The sequence below is a fragment of the Diadema antillarum genome, unplaced genomic scaffold (assembly GCF_040938485.1).
Source record: "Diadema antillarum isolate AM-2024a unplaced genomic scaffold, OU_Dant_1.0 seq00000079_RagTag, whole genome shotgun sequence".
Lineage (NCBI taxonomy): Eukaryota > Metazoa > Echinodermata > Echinoidea > Diadematoida > Diadematidae > Diadema > Diadema antillarum.
The window spans coordinates 1,541,282-1,560,387 of NW_027271172.1; the positions used below are offsets into that span (position 1 = coordinate 1,541,282).

The following is a 19,106-nucleotide window of genomic DNA, read 5'->3' on the forward strand; positions in this document are numbered from 1 at the left end:
TGTGATTGATCGCTTTTTTTGTCATCCATTTTTTGTTTTGATTAACTTGATATATAAAGTTATTCCATGATAATGAAACAATGTGTGAATACATGTTCAACACTTATTCTTTTACAAATGTAAAGGAGGTATCAGGCCACATATTAAACCTCACACCCATACATAAAAACTTCAAGCTGATACACTTGTAAATGCATGATGTTTCAGAAAAGATTTGCCAAGTGATATATTTTACAAATGATATATGCACAGTTTGACACAAAATTGTTGATAAAGCTTGATGAAGAGAAAAAAAGGATTTGCATACTGTACCTTCACAGTTCTGTCCAGTGAATCCCATAGGACAGGTACAATTATATGAAGTCCTGAAGTTGGAACAGGTGGCTCCATTCTGACATGGGTTTGGCTCACACAGGTTGATTTCTGCAGAAAATACGCAATATATGTGTGATCAATAAACCTGCAGGAAAATCTGACCTTTGAGAACTGAAGGCTCTCAGTTAGTACATGCCATGACAAGGCAAACAAATACTTCTATAGCACTGTTAATGGGTGTGTGATAAAAGTACTGAACAGACCTTTCCTTACAGTACAGCGCCAACTACAAGTGTGCAATTACTGTACATTGTGTTATTTGTCATAGGAACCTAAAACGTGTTCTCCTGTACTGAGATTCACATCGAATAAATCTAGTAGACAACAAGATTAATGTTAAAAGAAGAGATCAATAGGATTGAAGTATCAAACAGAATACCCAGCACGAAAAAGAAAGTATCTTTTAGACAGTTTTCCCCATTCTGCATTATGTATGTCTCACAAGTAACACCTGACAGGGATTTGTAAGTCTTCATACCCTACTGAACACGTATCATTGGTCACTATACTACAGATGACCAACCTTCTTCACACAGTAGTCCCTGGAATCCCGGTGGACACACACAGGTGTACGAGTCATTGCCTTGCTGGCAAGTGGCTCCGTTCTGGCATGGGTCACTGTCACAGCCTGAGTAGACTGCTCAAAAAAGAAAATAAGTCCATATAGATAAGATAAAAAGTCTGCATTATCTACCGTACAATAAATAAGAGATGAGGGCTTCAGAAAATTAAGAGCTTATTACTTATACACATTCATAATTATAGTTTGTAGTCACAAGTTCTAGCTGAGGCTTATCATGTTGTATCTCTCCTGATATGTTGAGACAGTCTTTACAATCTTCTACAATTTAGAGAGAGACATGACTTCCAGTGATGCAGTTACATTATACATAATTACATGTATCTTATTACACCCAGAGGCTAGGTGGGACCAATACAAATGCCATACCTTCACAGTTCATCCCGGTATACCCCTCCGGGCAGTCACAGGTGTATGATGTCTGGAAGTTGTTACAAGTTGCTCCATTCTGACATGGGTCTGGGTCACACAAGTTGATCGCTGTGGTGGGAAGATTTAATAGATAGTATCATATATTTGTTTTCTTTTGAATAACTACACACCAAACTTGGAAGGTTATAGAATAAGTTTGCTTTGAAAACACTGCCTAGCCCAAATATAACATTTTCTCTATCTTAAGTTTGTAAAGGAATAATACAAATTGTGAAGATTTTATCATCTCTATGGGATACTCACTCAAAGGGTCTGAGTTGAGAGAAACATCATCAATAAAGGACAAACAGTATACAGGTGGATGATTATCCTGATGATTGATTCAGAATATACATCATGTACTTTGGCATCAAATATCAGACAAAGTCGTTACCCCAACATTTACCAAATCATGTTTAATCTTCCAGCTGGCTTGCACAAGAGCAGCCTATACTGAGAGCCTCCTACATGAATGTTATGTTTTGCAATGTAAACTTTTTTCTTACAGTTACAAAGAAAAAAGCATTGTGCTTGTAAATAAGACCTGTACTTACAACTAGAGAGAAACATGTAGAGGATACTTAAGGGAAAGCTTTGGAAACAGAAACTCATTCTCACCTATTTCACACATTGAGCCAGTGAAGCCAGGTGGACAGGCACACATGTAGGTATTGTTGAACTGAGCACATGTTGCTCCATTCTGGCAGGGGTTGCTTACACAGCCAATGTAATCTTATGTGGGAAAAGAAAAAGAAGGGTTACTGTCAAAACAAAGAGTTTACGTCCCTCAAACTCATGTGCCACAGCAGCTGCAAGCACATCACAATTACTTAAAAATCTCATGGCCAGAACAGAATCACTCTGCCATGTTCTAGCATGATTGCATACTAAGTATAAGACTGTGCCTCGAAAAATTTTACAACACGTCTTGGTAAAAATTGTTGCCATTTGAACCATCACAAACACACTTCACACTGATAAGATATCATCCTAATAAAGAACATGGCATTTAAAACAAATTCTACAGTTTGGCATGAAAATCTATAAAAGAAGGGATGAGGAAAACACTTAAAAAAATCATCTGTAAAATCTACATATATGCCACATAGTGGTAATACAAACCTAATGTGCCATCTATTCCAAAGATGAAAAACATGCATTTTTGATCACTGATGAATTGACTGACAACCTCGTTCAATGCAAATATCAAATTCGTCTCAAATTTGGGAACTCTGCAGTGTGTAGTCTCAGAAAACAACTGTCTCTCAAACTACACATATTATACTTGGATACTTGTTATAATTAGATGCATACAGGAAAATCCTAAAATAAAGAGTTCACTTACACTGTACAATGAGGCAATCCTTTTAATGAGGTGAATTTTGCAGCTCCAATTTTCCATAACTGTACTTAGTTGTCTCTTTTTAAGCATGTTTACAACAAGGTACAAAGAATTTGTACACGTTGTACTAGTCATGACAAGGTAAAATTGTTAGTTCAGGTGACCTCGTTATATCATTATAATGAAGGTTTCCCTGTAGTTTTTTTTTTTTAATAGTAATTAGACATCTAATGTAGAAATAATTACCCTGGCAGTTGACTCCACTGAAGCCAGGCAAGCAGTCACATGTGTATGAGATCCTGAAGTTTGTACACACAGCCATATTCTGACATGGGTCCGGGTCACACAGGTTGACCTCTGCAAATATAAACAGTGTACAGACATGATATCAAGTGGGATCTTCCTTTATGACATGATAAATGAATATCTGCAGTGTGTTTCACAGCAAGAGGGATTTTTTTTTTTTTCATTCAGCCAGAGCTAGATGAAGCTGCGACTGGCCAAATGGACTCAAAGACATTTACAAATTTTAATGGTCTACTGTAAAGTGGAAATTTACGCAGTGTTGAAAATGTGCACATTTTGCCCAACCATTAACTATTTCAAAAATAAACTGCAAATATTTTTGCTTGCCATATGTTCCTGCGCGTGATGTCTCGATTACGCAGAATTAAAAAACACACAAAATTCTTCTTACCCGGCCAAGCGTGAAAAATTGGTCGTGCGAAAATATCCACTTTTACAGAGTCAGGTCAAAATGTGACACGTGTTTTGCTGGTGTCATTGTGATTACACACACAAGAATAGTGAATCCTAATTTGCAAATCAAATGACTTGTTTCTACCCATTTGCCAAGATGCAAAGCAAAGACAATATGATGATGTCTTTGATCCAAAGTACCTAAACTGACAGTTCCTTCTTTTTTAGCTTTCAATCTGCAGTAAATTGCAATCTTCACTACAGAGATTACTTTTGTTTTGTTCTCATTTTGTTTTTGTTTTTTCACAGTTCAGCTTACTTACGCTTGGCATTCTGCTTTATCTAGACTACTTTATCAGTTGAGGGCAAGTCTTGAGTATACACGTACTTGACCAAGTGTCTATGGAAAATGCGTGTTGTAGCAAAATCAAACTGTCCTCAACGGCATTAAAAAAAAAAGAATTTCACAATGATTAAACATAAAAGACGTGGGAGAAACATGATATTCTATATGCAGAGGGATTTTTGTTAAAACAACCAACCTTCTTCACAGTTGGGACCTCTGTAGCCAGGTGCACACTGACAGATGTAGAAGTCCAAAGCTTGGAGACAGGTGCCGCCATTCTGACATGGGTCACTGTCACAGCCTGCATACACTGGTGATGAGAATTGATGGGAATACGACTGAATTAAACCATTGTGGATACAGCATTTACTTAACTCAAGCTTGATTGCTTAGAATAAATCTTGAGACAATGGTGGTTGCAGCATGTCTATGTGCAAAACCACCGTATAGCTGCCAATCTTTGTTGCAAGTCCAAGAATCAAAATTTGCATACAGAGACATGTGCATACATTATGGGAATGCTCGTAGCCAGTAAAAAAGTATTGTGCAAAGGAGTTATTGGAATTTGAACGTTATCATTTCACAACGAAGAGTATTAATACAATGTAGATTTACATTTCCTTTGTAAAGACAATTTTCAGTGGACTCATTCTTCTGGCTTTCGAACATACGATGTTTTTAAAAAGCCTTTCCTGTGTAATTCATGGTAGATGAAATAATACTGACATTCATTGCAAATGTACTGTAGTTCAGCATCCTTTACTGCACCACAATGAGATTTATGTTACCTTCACAGTTGGTTCCAGTGTATCCTTCTGGGCACGAACAGTTGTATGATGTCCTGAAGTTGTTACAGGTTGCTCCATTCTGGCAGGGGTCTGAATCGCACAGGTCAATCTCTGCAGTAGACACGGTCCATGTCAAGTAAAGGATGAAAAATATCAGCTATGACTATTGAACATTCTTGAAAAGAAGGCAAACACATATCCAATAGAAATCTAATGAAGATATGGAATTACTAGGCTCTCCCTAACAAATTTGTTCTGCATTCTTTAATATCTTGTGGTGTGAATGTGCTTGATGATGATAAAAACTTCACAAAACCTGGAGTCTTACACTTGTTTAAAAAATTGGGTTCTCTTTAGTTGAATGTGAATATGTTTCTACTGTAAAAGTGTAATTTTTCCTGGTGTTGAAATTTTCACGCATTTCGCGCAACTAGAAACTAGCGCAAAAATAAGAGCATGCAAATGTTTTTGCTTGCCATACGTTCCAGTAGTTGACGTCTTGATTCCGGGGAATTAAAAATTACATGCGAAACTCTTACCATGCAAATATTGGTCGCGAAAAAGTATCCACTTTTACAGTCTTATTTTTGTGATGCTATAGGAAGCAGACAGAATAATGCACTCACCGTTCTCACAAAGCTCTCCTTCATAGCCTGCGGGGCACAAACAGGTGAATGTGTTGTCACTGTTCTGTGAGCAAGTGGCACCATTTTGACACGGGTCACTTGCACAGCCGATGTACACTGAAAGAAACAAGAAGGTATGTTTGTATTGTGTCAGCTTTTTTTTTTTTCAGGCATGTTCAGTTGGTTCAAAGTGAGCAAGAGGGCACAATGTATTTCATTCAAAAGGTTAAAGATTTCAGAAGTTTCACAGGAACCACATCTGTTAATAGACAAAAAGAACAAAATCATAGAGAGGCATGTACTTGTATATCTTTACGAGAATACATTTCCAAATCTGTTGCCAATAATATAATATACTTCTGTATGAAAAATATATGTATCATATTTACCTCAGTATGACTGTACGGTGTACAATGTATATGCATAGTGTTCTGTATTGACATACAGCAAACATACATTCACTTGAAATAAAATGAAGTTTGGAAGTAAAAAATCTAAACAAAACCAGAACTGTCTAGAAACCATCAAAAATGAAAAAGAAAATTGGCTTCAACATGATATTAAAAAATGACTTTCATTATGTATTGCAGATGCACACATCCTGCACATATTTTAAGGACGCAGCTTACTTTCACAATTTGTCCCAGTAAAGGCTGGTGGGCAGGTGCAGTTGTATGAGGTCTGGAAGTTGGTGCAAGTGGCTCCATTAAGGCAGGGGTCAGGGTCACACAGGTTGATTTCTGGTCGGTAAAACAAACCCACATATTAACATAGTTCAAGGGGGTGTTTCATCAACGCTTGTCAGCGCCGACAACTGTTGCTGCTGACCAATTTCAGCAAAATCCTTGGTTTTGATTGGCTGAGATGCTCTGGTCACTGACTGTTACTATGGTGATTCAAGTTGTCAGCGCTGACAAACGTTGATGAAACACCCCCCAGAAGTTTCCCTGCTTCACAAGAGTAATGTACAATTATCTGTCCTTATTCACTGACCACAATAATTGAAATATTTCAGAATGAAAATTGTCTTTAGACAAGTACAAATTGTAGGCGTAGATTGATTAACTAATAAAAGTATACGTACAATTGTATGCATGATAATTGTAACAGGGATTATCAGATTTTTTAGCACTTCTGCTAAAAAGTGAAGTCTCATATGTCACATTTTGATAGAAACACTATACTGCAAAAATTCTTCTTTTTTTTTGAGGGGGGGGGGGGGGCAATGAAGTGTTTGAAAATATCAAAATTTCTTTTCAACAATTGCGGGAATTAGGTTTATATCCCTGTCCTAATGATTTGTACACATAGTTACATTGTTAAAAAAAGTGAAAAGAGCTGACCTTTCCCAAGGAGCAAAAACATGCATTGAATCAATTTAATGCCATGGTGAGTTTCATGTCAATGCAAATATAGGAATTTAATGATAACATCTCAGCCTTACCCAGCTCACAACTGTCTCCCTCATACCCAGGCGCACACAGGCAGGAGTAGGAATCAGTGCTCTCTTGGCAAGTGGCTCCATTTTGACAAGGGTTACTGTCACAACCAGAATATTCTATGAGAGGTACACAAGTGGTTAGAGAAATTATAAAGAAGGATGCATGCATCACTGGAAAAGGAAGTTATGAAACACTGTGATGATAAAAGGACTTTGATGTAGAGATAAAGTAGTTAAAGAACACTATGAGAACAAAATGTCTTTGATGTGGAAGAAAAATATTCTTCTTTTTCAAGATGGCATGATACCAAATCTGTTCATTTCTACACATACACTGTAGAAGGGGCCCTTCACCACTTGAATTTCATGACAACCTCCAATTTTTACAATTAAGTGTCTCTGTAGAAAAATGCAGGAGAAGAATATTGTTGAAGATGGTACATCAGTATCTGTCCAGCACGGCTTGGTTCATGAACATTTCGTTTGTTTTCTCTCTTTTTTTTTTTTACAAAATCTCTAGAAGTACTGCCCTTTTCATAGAGCCTCTTTTCTGTCTTTATCATAACATAAAACATATGGATGAATTGCACAGTTGCACCTCTGCTATTAAAGAGTGAAGATGAATATGTGGATATTTGTAAACATATGTGACCCGCTACAACAAAATGGTCCTAAAGTTGTGCACGGTCGAAGCCGTGAAAATCGAGTTTGAAGTCAGAGCATCAAAATTGGTCAAAACTTACGATTTTCTGATTTTGACATATCATTAGAGTCTGACATGTCTTCTATCATCTGTCGAAATTTTGAAGCAAAATGATGAAAGGAAAGACCAAAAAATAGCGTTTTTCTGGGCCATGTTTTTTGGCGTTTCAACGAAGCAGAAACTGGTTCGAACATTTGGATTGAGCGCCACACAAAGGCTCCGCCCCTAACAACGACCAGCATGATCTCATTGGTCAGTTTGCCGCTTGCCACTAACCGAAGCGTGAAGCTCGCACACTGCCCAGTCGACTAGTGCGTGCTGGCGGGGTGCGCTATGCCCAGCCGGCCCAGCCGCTTCTCCTGGCATCCTGGTCACTGATTGGTCGGTGAGGAGACCGCCGACGCTGTGTTTGAATGAGCATTTCGGGGGTTGCTAGGGCTTACCTTCTATTGTCCGGAGGTGAATACTGACTGCGTGTCCCGTGATCGTGATTGCGTCGCAAGGAGAACTTTTAGGGCGCTTTTCTCGAAACTGTGATTTCCCAGACGTCTTGACATGCTCTCATTTAAACATCGATATCTCCGCAGTCGATTATTTTTATAAGATGTGTTATATATCAATTTAAAGCAGAAAGATTAGGGAATTGTGTCATGGAATTTTCAAATAATCGACCCCGCCCGACTTTAGGATCATTTTGTTGTAGCGGGTCACATATCGACTAACCTTCACAATTTGTCCCAGTGTATCCAATTGGGCAGCGACACTCATAGGATGTCCTAAAGTTTGTGCAATTTGCCCCATTCTGGCAGGGGTCAGGGTCACACAGGTTCACCTCTGCTCATGAAGTAGACATATAAACACATTTATTGAAATTTCTTTCAATACTCAACATTCAGCTTCAATTAGCACTTATTGGGAAACTGTGACAAATTAGAAGATTAATCCCACTTGTTTCCCAGAGCTCAACATTAGTGGTGGTCCGGTTGCCGCAGGCTACTAAAAACTGATGGCGGGTCACTAAATTTCAAAAGAGGTTATCTGTTGAAGGTCTGATTGGGCAACTGAGTTTCAATATGGATTGTTATGCCTATGCCTCCTTTATTTCGGGCTACATGTACCAAAATTTAGCATTTAATGATATCAGTGTCCTGGACAGGTCATCGGAGAGAAAAGGCAGTGTTGAGCTCTATTCAAAGTTATCAGTAGTAGTTATCAGGAGTTTTGATAAAAGGGTTAACACTTCTGTGACTGACTAATGCTTCTTGATGAGCATTTCTTCAATTTACCTATTTCAAAATTGATGAGTGTCAAAATGTCTATGCCAAGGATGAGATTACCTGAAGCACCTAAAAAGGCTTGAACAGATGTAAAGATCATATCGGATCGCTCATGGGGGAATTTTACACACATTAAGGAGTATAACATTAAGCAAAATCATTTCTTACCATTCTCACAATTTGTGCCAAAGTAACCTGGTGGGCAGCTGCAGTTGTAGGTGCTGAGGATGTTGGTACAGTTTGCTCCATTCTGGCAAGGATCGCTTCCACAGGCATTGAATTCTATTAAACATTACATAAGAAAAAGAAAACATTCCAAAACATTTTTGACAAGACTGTAGGACAATTTGTGACACGTCAGATAAACAGTGGGGAGAAATGTCCAATCGTAACACATCTATAACACTGTCATATTTACATAAGGAATTTGAATGTACAGCTTCATTAGCATCATGATTCCCAATTATCTAAGGAGTTATGTCAACTACACAAAACAATAAAATATAAGATATGAATGGCAAGAAATCACACAATTCACATGCATTTTATTCCTTTTCAGGACCGTATCAGTCTCTGCTTTTCTGGGAAACTGAATAACAAAAGCTTCTCTAGAAGATGGAACAATCAGATTTTGATTTGATGCCTGCTCAATCTGTATACCATGGATGATGATCTAGCAACACATTAAAGTAATGACATTTGAAAGTATACCACTTTTAGTAATTGTTCTTTGACTCACCCTCTGTGCAGTTGACCCCTTTCCATCCCGGAGCACACACACAACTGTAGTCTCCAAGATCATTGATGCAGGTTGCTCCATTAGCACACGGGTTGGGATCACAGCCATCAAGTTCTACAGACGAGTGAGAGTAAAGAGCAAATATCAACCATGTCAGTCATACATGTAACTGGGCTGTCACTTGAAATCAAGAGTGTGTGTCATCTATCAAAAATGAACTTTGACAATGACAAAGTTGGTGTAATTACAATTGTACTACGTGTATATGGAATAAAGCACCCATTATGCACTGTGAATGCAGTTTAACATAATATACAACATAATACTGATTCAATGTCTAATCTAATCCAATTCTGACACAATTATGTCTCAAGTTGATCATTACTTGGTTAATGGTGATTTAGCAGTTCAATAATATAAACAATTTATGCTAATGTTCAATGTCATGAAAAACACGCTTTATATGTTCATGAATTAGTGAGTTTATTTGTTTTTGGCTTGACTTTATGTGCTTATTCTCAAGAAAGGTGCCCAAAATGAAATCACAGGCTAAAGATTACAAGCTTTGCACTTTTTGAATATTTAGGCGATGCTGTGTGTTTACGACAGGCCTTACCTATCTCACAGAAGGTGCCAATAAAACCCCTTGGACAGGTACAGGTGTAGGTGTCGTTTCCTTCATTACATGTGGCTCCATTCAGGCAGGGGTTGCTGTCACACCCAGAGTACACTACAACAACCAGAACAGCAGAAAAGACATAAGACATATTAGTGACATTTTATAGTGATGTTGCATTTATTTTTGTCTGCACTCAGGATACCAATATGAGGTGTACAAGACAAACTAATTTATTTGCACAAGTGACATTTTACTTTGTTTGCTTCTGTGCAGGTTGCCTACACATAGTATGATTAAAGATACAGTACCTTCACAGTTTGTTCCTGAATATCCTTCTGGACACGTGCAGTTGTAGGAAGTCCTAAAGTTCATGCAGGTTGCTCCATTCTGACATGGATCAGGGTCACAAAGGTTGACATCTGTGTGTTGATGCAACATGTAAGTGAAATGAAATTATTGATAGTATGCATTTAATCCCTCACAGAAGTTACACATAACAAATGTTCACATACACTGTACAATGTACGTGCTTTATTCAATGAAAAAACTCAGTAGTTTCTTTTCAATATATTTTTATATTCTCTTTTATTCAATTGATATTTCCAGATGTGATTAATGGCATCAAAACTGGAGTTACCAGTATAAACACCTGTAAAAAATAAAAATGAGTGGCACTGACCTGTGCACAGTATACTGATCAAATAACAAATTGTAACTCCTGTATCTACATGTACATGTATATGAATTGAAAATGATATGTGCACAGGCATTGTGAAAAATGACAATATAGTGCTAACTGAAATGTCTCTATATTCTATACTGTAGACATGGCTCGACACTAACTTTTTTGTTTGGTGGCCCGATGGGGCCACAAAAATCCTAAATTTCAAATTTTTGGTGGCCCGAGAGAAAAATTTGGTGTCCCCCCCCCCCAAACAATAAAAAACATTAAATGTCCTTTTTTTTCATGAGTCAAATATTTAAGTTTATGATTGTAAGAATTAGAAGTTGGACATATCTACTCATAAATAAACTTCAACAAACTTGCAACACTCACTCTCAGGCACTCATTCAGTCCTTTTCATCCATCCTTTAAACAAATTCAACTGCAAATTTCCGGCGCAAAAAGTTACGAATTTATTGACATACTTTTTAAAAAATTTTGGTGGCCCGAGGCGGGCCACCAAATTTGCCCTTTTTTGAAATTTGGTGGCCCGACTTTCATTTTTTGGTGGCCCCGGGCCACCGGGCCACCGTTAGTGTCGAGCCCTGCTGTAGATGACCCTAGCTAGTGTCTGTATCCACTTATCCTCCCCAGATTTTTTTCCAAACCGTTGATGTAAAGATAAACTAAATTTGTAAGTGCATCATCAAAAGCTTCTAGTATACAAGTAATCCTAACAGTTGAAGGAGAGGAAAAAAAATGAGAAGTTAGATTGGCCATGAATTTTTACTAGGAATTATACCATTTGCAAATCTTGACAGAGTTATACTACTTAACAACATGAATAACAAAGCAAGGTGCGGGAGACTCAGACACATACCATTTTGACACATGTTGCCCTGATAACCAGGGGGGCACATACAGACATAGGTGTCATTGGCCAGCTGAACACAGGTGGCTCCATTCAGACAGGGGTCACTACTGCAGGCTGTGTAGTCTGAATGGAAGAGATCAGAGAGATACAGTGTAGAAAGAATTGAGTTTTTACTCAGAGTTAGCTTCCTGCAACATGAAGCTACATTACAAACAGTTGTGCACAGTTGATCAGACTGGCAGAATGGGAGGGTACATGTATTTTTTGCTCTTTGTGGATACATTGTATACATGGAAAAGTTAGGCTTGATCATTAACCCGTTGAGGACGTGCTGATATTGCTACAGCATGCATTTCCCATAGACACTTGCTGGAGTATACTTGGGAAACGTCCTCAACGGGCTAATGAAAAGCAGGGATGTTGTGGTCCATGTCTTTATAAATGCCATTTGTGAGTGAAATTCTGAATGTCACATGCTATGCCAAATCAGGGCAAGATGTGCTATAAATACTTGGGACCTAGAAAGGGGGTACACAAGAACAGGGTTAATTAGAATGAATGCAAAGATACACTGTACATTCTGTATTGCAGAAGTTATTACAAACATTGATGTATTTGCTAAAGTACACTGCAATTGGTTTTCTGCAAAAATGACCTGATCTTCAGAAGACTTCCTTCTTGTACACGATGTACATACAAAATATTGTACATGTAAAAGTGATTTTCTAATATTTAAAAACCCCTGAATCTAAAGTGATACAGTGTGTAAAAAATATAAAAACAAAACAAACACACATATTCCTGTTTCGACAATAAGCTGTCAAGGAAAGACGGAAGGTACATGCATTCCCTTACTCTGACAGAGCAGGCCACTGAAGCCTGGAGCACACACACACGTGTAGGAGTCGTTCAGCTGCATACATGTTGCACCGTTTTGGCATGGATCGCTGCTGCACCCATCATAGGCTGGTAATGAAGATAGGAAGAGAAGGCAAGCTTGAGTGTGCACAGTCTTTTCACACAAACTATAATATCTCATTGGTCACTACATTGTATAGCATCACAGCAATTAACCTCTACATTAATGTAAAGTAGAGATCATCCAGTTGAAACGATAAGATCAAGTGTATATTCTCAATCATAGAAGTCACACCTACTCTTATGAAAATTAAACTTTTTTTTTTTCATGATCAAAATGGCAGCTTGTAGTCTTTATCATGTTGATATAAAACTAAGATTTCATTTATCATTACTATGACTTGTCCACTGGATATTACACATAACAAAGCGTTGCTTCTTATATACATAGATATGAGGTAATCTTACTTTCACAGTTGGTTCCAGTGTATCCTTCAGGGCAAGAACAGTTGTATGACGTCCTGAAGTTTATACAAGTGGCTCCATTCTGACACGGGTCTGGATCGCACAGGTCGATTTCTGCTCAAAAGATATGAAAGCTTGCATTGTATATGTGTACATGCATGTTTCTCATAAGACACAAAAATTATGCAGGACAGTTGTTTGAAGACTGGATGTGACTTGTATGGGGATTGCACATTGCAATTAAAAAGCTACAATTCCAGGAACATCTTAAAAGTGAGATATCAATCTAAATTTTTCCAAATACAAACTGTCATTTTGTCCTCATAATGAGGTCATACAGTATGTCATTCCCATCATCAATCATTTTGAGCTAACCTTTGTTTGTTGCTATGCCTGGTAAAAAATACACAAAATTGGGTATAGTTATAATTTTAGCTACAAAAACATGTCAATATCAATACATGAACACTACATGTATAGTGTTTGAGAGAACTGAAATGGCCCTCTTAACAAGCCATTTGTTGAGACTTTCCTCTTGGCAGTACAATACTTCATGGTTGACAGCTTTGAAAATGCAATAAACATTTCTGTGCAACATTGTAACACAAAGTGCAATGGAACAAGACTCAGGAACGTAAACACATTTGTGCATATGGTATGCCTGAAGGATGCAACACAACACTGCAAATTAGATATTACGTGTACATTGTACATCACAATAATTTGCCTGGAATGCTCTTGAATAGGGTGCAGTGTAAAGCACTTATCAAAATGGAGTGTGGTCCAGCATAATTGGGAGTTTTTTGTTTATCTTAAACAATGTGACAAAGAAGTACAGCAAACTTTACAATGCAGGGCACAAATCAACTATTTCAGACAGCGTACCTTCTTCACATTCAACACCCTGGTAGCCTGGAGCACAGACACATGTGTAGTTGTCTGCATTCTGTTGACAAGTTGCTCCGTTTTGGCAGGGGTTGCTGCCACACCCGTCATAAACTGAAGAAAGGAACCAGAACTGACACGTTTCATTTTGATTGCCACAATAAAAGGCAGAAAATTGTTTGCCGATATCCATTACTTACACATATGTATGAGCAAATGTCATTTACAATTGTACGCTGTATCTTAATTTAATATTTTTCTGTATTAATGCACTTTGAAACGTTAGTAATAAGCACTACAACATGTGTTATTTGTTGTTGTTGTTATACATGTAGCTCTTGTCAAACACATGACATATAATTTATGCCCCTCCACTGTCTTATGTATTAAAATTCTTTACGCGTATCATTTGCATTGACTACACTGTATGTACCGTGGTAGATGCTGAGATTAAGTTATTGTATTTTCCATTCTGTCATGCATACACGTGTACACATAATCATGCACAGTGACAGAAGCAGTTTCAAAGTTTAAGTGACAACTTTCAGCTGTTGTGGAATAACAGTTCTTGTGGGAGTAAAGAGCTTCCTCCATGTAATACAAATTATAATATCATGTTGTGATTACAAACCTTCACAGTCTTGCCCTGTGTACCCCACAGGACAGGTACAATTATATGAAGTCCTGAAGTTGGTACAGGTGGCTCCATTTTGACAAGGATCTGGATCACACAGGTTGATTTCTAAGGGAAAAGTTGTAAAAGTATTTCTAGAGTTAAGCATCTAATGCTGCTCATCAAATGTTCATATATCTTATTCTATGAGATGCCATTGCACATTTAAACAAAAATAACAGAAACCAATTTGTGATACAATTACTCGATTCAAATTTCAGGTATGTACTTTGTGCAGGTTGAATCCAACACACAGAGGACGTTTGGAAATACATGTATACAATGTATAAGCATAATAAGTCTTTCTTCTTTTAATGTAGAACTTTGAAAAGTACACAGTGTATTAAAACATATTTGATAGTCTATTTGACAGTCTTGAAAGTAACCGATAACCTGACTGGCCATCAGGTGTGTAATTTTCACTATGCTTTGTATGCTGGATACAGACAGACAAACAGACAAATAGATAAAAGATGTACCTGTTTCACACATCTGACCAGTGTATCCTGCTGGACACGCACAGACATACGTGTTGTTGACTTGCGCGCATGTTGCTCCATTCAGGCAAGGATTACTCACACAACCGATGTAGTCTGTTCAAAACACAAAAGCATCAACCATGTCATGAGGTAGACTAGAATTTATACGGTGAAGATGCACAAGTATTGCATGCTACAACAAATAAAAGCAATGGTAAAGGTGTATATGCAGGTAGTCGCTGGAGCGACAAGACCTTTATCAGAAATTTTGGTGAAAATGAACTTTTTGGATTAATGGTTAGACAAATCAGTTAAGTGATGTCCTGTCCAAATCCTAGCTGTCTTACCCCCAAAATGAAGCCACCGTGGCATGTCAAAGGAAAGTCTATCCCATTTGATGTAGTGCTTTGGCTGTCATGTTTTTTGCTCTCCTGAACATTGGACATTTTGTAGATACTGTACGAAGTCTTGTCACCCCAGCGACAAATGGCCATCATTATCTACAATGTATGTCTGCAAACAGTCAACAGTGACTGATACAGGTGTAAGTTCAAATACTTTACGCTTCATGTGTGACGGTCATCTCTGCTGTTTGTTTTTTTTTTCTTTAAGATTGAGTATTGCATAGCGGTTCTATTGAATATGAAAGGCTGAACTGTAGCTCTACATATAGAATACTTAATGAAACACATGTTGTTAACTTCCATGCTTTAACTATCTTAGAAATAGGAAATGAGGTGGATTATTTTCCATAGAATTTCAATAGAGCATTCACCAAGGGATATGTTAAACTGATTTCCTATCATAAAAATGTACTGAGCAAATAATGAGTGGATATTGTCATTAACAGACAAACAATACCTTGACAATTGACTCCGCTGAAGCCAGGCAAGCAATCACATGTGTATGAGATCCTGAAGTTTGTACACACAGCCATGTTCTGGCATGGGTCTGGGTCACACAGGTTGACCTCTGAAAACAAAAGACATATCAGATTTATGAAATTCTTTCATCGAGATATCTCGGCAGAAGAATTTCATGATAATTAAGCAGTACCTGCTGCATGCTACAAGTATTAGAACCAGTACTTGCTGTCGAGGTCTAGTGGAGATGACAGCTGTTCAGAGATCAGGAGGTCACAGGTTCGAATCCTGCTCGAGTATGTACGCCCATGATTTCTTTTATCATGGCTACTACAAAAAACACTGATCAATTCAGTGCTAATTTCCGTCAATGTAGGGCACTTTGTCACTCAGATGCAGTTTGGATGAGATATAGCATGTTTGGTTCAGAAAGTCATATTTCTTTTTTGAAAAGAAAGTGTTTTGGGTGCATATGAAAATGCAATATTTGTCACAATGTAAATATGTATGTACATATATCAAATATTTCTATTCGATGAGCAATAATGTATCCTTGAGTATATTTGGTGTCTCTTGGAAAGGATGTGACTGCATCCATGCTCTTAAAACTTATCTATTATGTAAAGATATGTTAGTCTGTTCTCAACTTGGAGACAATGTGTTGAAATTATAAAATTATGTTGCACCTGCAACAGAATCTGCTGAAGAATCGTTACATACCCAGTTCACAGTTGTCTCCGGTATAGCCTGGTGCACACTGACAGATGTAGAAGTCTAAAGCTTGAATACATGTGCCTCCATTCTGACAGGGGTCACTGTCACAGCCCGCATACACTGCAGTGGGGAAAAAATATATATATTTCAGGATTTCAGATAGATCTTCAGTTTTCTTTCCTGAGGTTATGGGCAAGAATATCAATGTCGAATCTGTGAGGCAAAAACAAGATTTCTTTGTCTTTCTTTTGTGCATACTTACATAATGGGGAACTAGAAGCCCATCATGTTTAGCTGCCAACAATACACATTCAGTAATAGACTGCTTTGCACGATACTGTATACGCCATATATTTCGCAAGTCTAAATTTTCGCCAATTGGAAATTCCTGACGATTTCGCGAGTGGTTAAATTCGCAATCATGGAGTCCTGCAGAGAAGAGTTCATGTGTACGTCACATTCACATTGGGATCAGAGTCAATATTTTCGCGGATCTTTAATTTCGCAAATAGCACTTGACTTGCAAAATTCGCGAAAATAAAAGCTTCGCGAAATATTCGGCGTATACAGTATATTATGTAACCCATAATTACACAAAAAACATAAACTGATATATACGTGTACAAATGGCCCTCAGACTTAATAATTATAGGCAACATTAATCTGCCATTAATGTTCTCTTTATATTAACAATGAATGAAATAATATGAATCGTGAAGACAGCAGTTTGATATTTACAGGGCAAAACAAGTTCATCTTCACACAGTATTTCAGAGTGTTCTACAACGATATCTACAAATGTAGTCTTCAGACATTCCATTACAGACATTCAGTCTATTTAGTGCAATTAACATTTCTGAAGCCATGATTTCATACCTTCACAGTTGGTTCCTGTGTATCCTTCAGGGCACGAGCAGTTGTATGATGTTCTGAAGTTATTACAGGTGGCTCCATTCTGACAGGGGTCTGGATCACACAAGTTGATTTCTGCAATGCGTAATTTCAAAGTAGAACAGGGTTCAGTTGTACATCATTGTTTGCATAACAGAGGGAGGATGAGAATGGGAGAAAGTTTCATAATACCATTAGGTATGAGGAAGAACCTGATTTGGAATAATGTGCAGATTTACCCTTTGAAAGCAGCAAAGAACAAAGTCACACCAAAGTGAAAAACAAGAATCCATTAGACACGAGATATAAAATGTAATAGCAAGTAATCTGCCATGAGAGAATATGAACTACAGCACAGTGTATGATTTCATTTAGCCTTTTGTATAAACTTTGAGTTATCAAGAAAACAAGCATGTAAACATTACTGGTAATATTGCTGCAATGCAGCACATAACGCACTATTTTTGAATGAAGTAATTGCACAAGTTACTCACCGAGTTCACACAGATCTCCTTCAAAGCCAGGTGGGCACTGACAAGTGTAAGTACTATTGTCTTGAACACATGTAGCTCCATTCTGGCATGGGCTGCTGTCACATCCAATGTAGTCTATCATGGGAAAAAGCAATATGAACAGCAAGGAATGAGTTATATTGTGAGAATATCATACATGTATGCCAATACATTTCTATCAGCACACTGTAAATTCAACAGTTTCTGGTCTGTGATGCACTACATTGGTAAGGAAATATCAGCAAATCAATATTAACAGATCAATATTTCTTTTGATTTTATGTATTTTCGATAATGACATTGATAGCGTATTGCTGTATATCATGTCTATATATATATGTTATATGTGTGCTTTGTATATGTATGTATGTATCGATGTATACATGCAAACAAAACAAATTTCCAGAAACGGACAATAAAATTGAATTGAATTGAATCTAAGTTGCAAGATTGCATTACAATATCTATGCCAAAGGTACGACTGACAAGGAGAAAGCATTTGTAATGTAAAACCCAGCTGGTAAACAGTCACATATCTTCTCTGTATTGCCAAAAGCACCAAAACATTCCATTAACTATAAAACCAATTCACACCTACTAAAACACTAAGACTAAAATCACAAAATACAAGTACGCAATATAATGTAATGGGGAGACATGATGATAATAGTTATGATTGTTTTGTAGCAGCTTTTCCACTGGATAGGAAGTGCTTCAGATGTCATCCCTGGGTCAGCAGTTATGTCAAACTATGTACAAATTACCAGACAGTGCAAGTCAAATGGTATACAACATATTTTAACTGTCGAAACAAGTAGGTAGGCATTGTACCGGTATACAAAATCATGACTTTCAAGATGATGGTTGTACCTATAGTGTAATTCCTCTGTCTCATTTGATTGTTGTCTTTTTATATCAAACTCATACCTTCACAGTTGGTGCCTGCAAAACCTGGAGGGCAGGTACAGTTGTAGAATGTCTGAGAGTTTGTGCAGGTGGCTCCATTCTGACAGGGGTCAGGATCACACAGGTCTGTGGCTGTGGGGGGATTGGAAAAAATGTGCCATAATTCAGTTAAGCACACTTCATGGGTGAGTTGAGAATACATCATTATTCTATGTCTGGTCCTTGCGTGAGCAAAACAAGTACTCAATTCAGCAAAGTTTAACGTGAACAGTTTACTACTATAGAAGAAAAGATGTTTACACATCATAAACAAGAAAACGGTCAAAAGAATTGGGTATTATCAGGTAGATGCGAAAATTAAAACAGACAATGAAAG

General features: G+C 37.6%; 1 protein-coding gene across 1 annotated transcript in view; it reads right to left on the minus strand.

Annotated features, from left to right (window-relative positions):
* The window catches only part of LOC139726079 (uncharacterized), a 217,931-nt gene that overhangs the window by 19,067 nt on the left and 179,758 nt on the right, over positions 1-19,106 (minus strand). Inside the window, 26 exon segments of the mRNA XM_071637162.1 lie at positions 313-423; positions 899-1,012; positions 1,325-1,435; positions 1,985-2,098; positions 2,955-3,065; positions 3,950-4,063; positions 4,542-4,652; positions 5,168-5,284; positions 5,797-5,907; positions 6,612-6,725; positions 8,035-8,145; positions 8,757-8,870; positions 9,328-9,441; positions 9,944-10,057; positions 10,255-10,365; positions 11,491-11,607; positions 12,340-12,450; positions 12,811-12,921; positions 13,693-13,806; positions 14,324-14,434; positions 14,845-14,958; positions 15,706-15,816; positions 16,428-16,541; positions 17,298-17,408; positions 17,807-17,920; positions 18,752-18,862. Of these exon segments, the coding sequence (XP_071493263.1) occupies positions 313-423; positions 899-1,012; positions 1,325-1,435; positions 1,985-2,098; positions 2,955-3,065; positions 3,950-4,063; positions 4,542-4,652; positions 5,168-5,284; positions 5,797-5,907; positions 6,612-6,725; positions 8,035-8,145; positions 8,757-8,870; positions 9,328-9,441; positions 9,944-10,057; positions 10,255-10,365; positions 11,491-11,607; positions 12,340-12,450; positions 12,811-12,921; positions 13,693-13,806; positions 14,324-14,434; positions 14,845-14,958; positions 15,706-15,816; positions 16,428-16,541; positions 17,298-17,408; positions 17,807-17,920; positions 18,752-18,862 (2,931 nt within the window).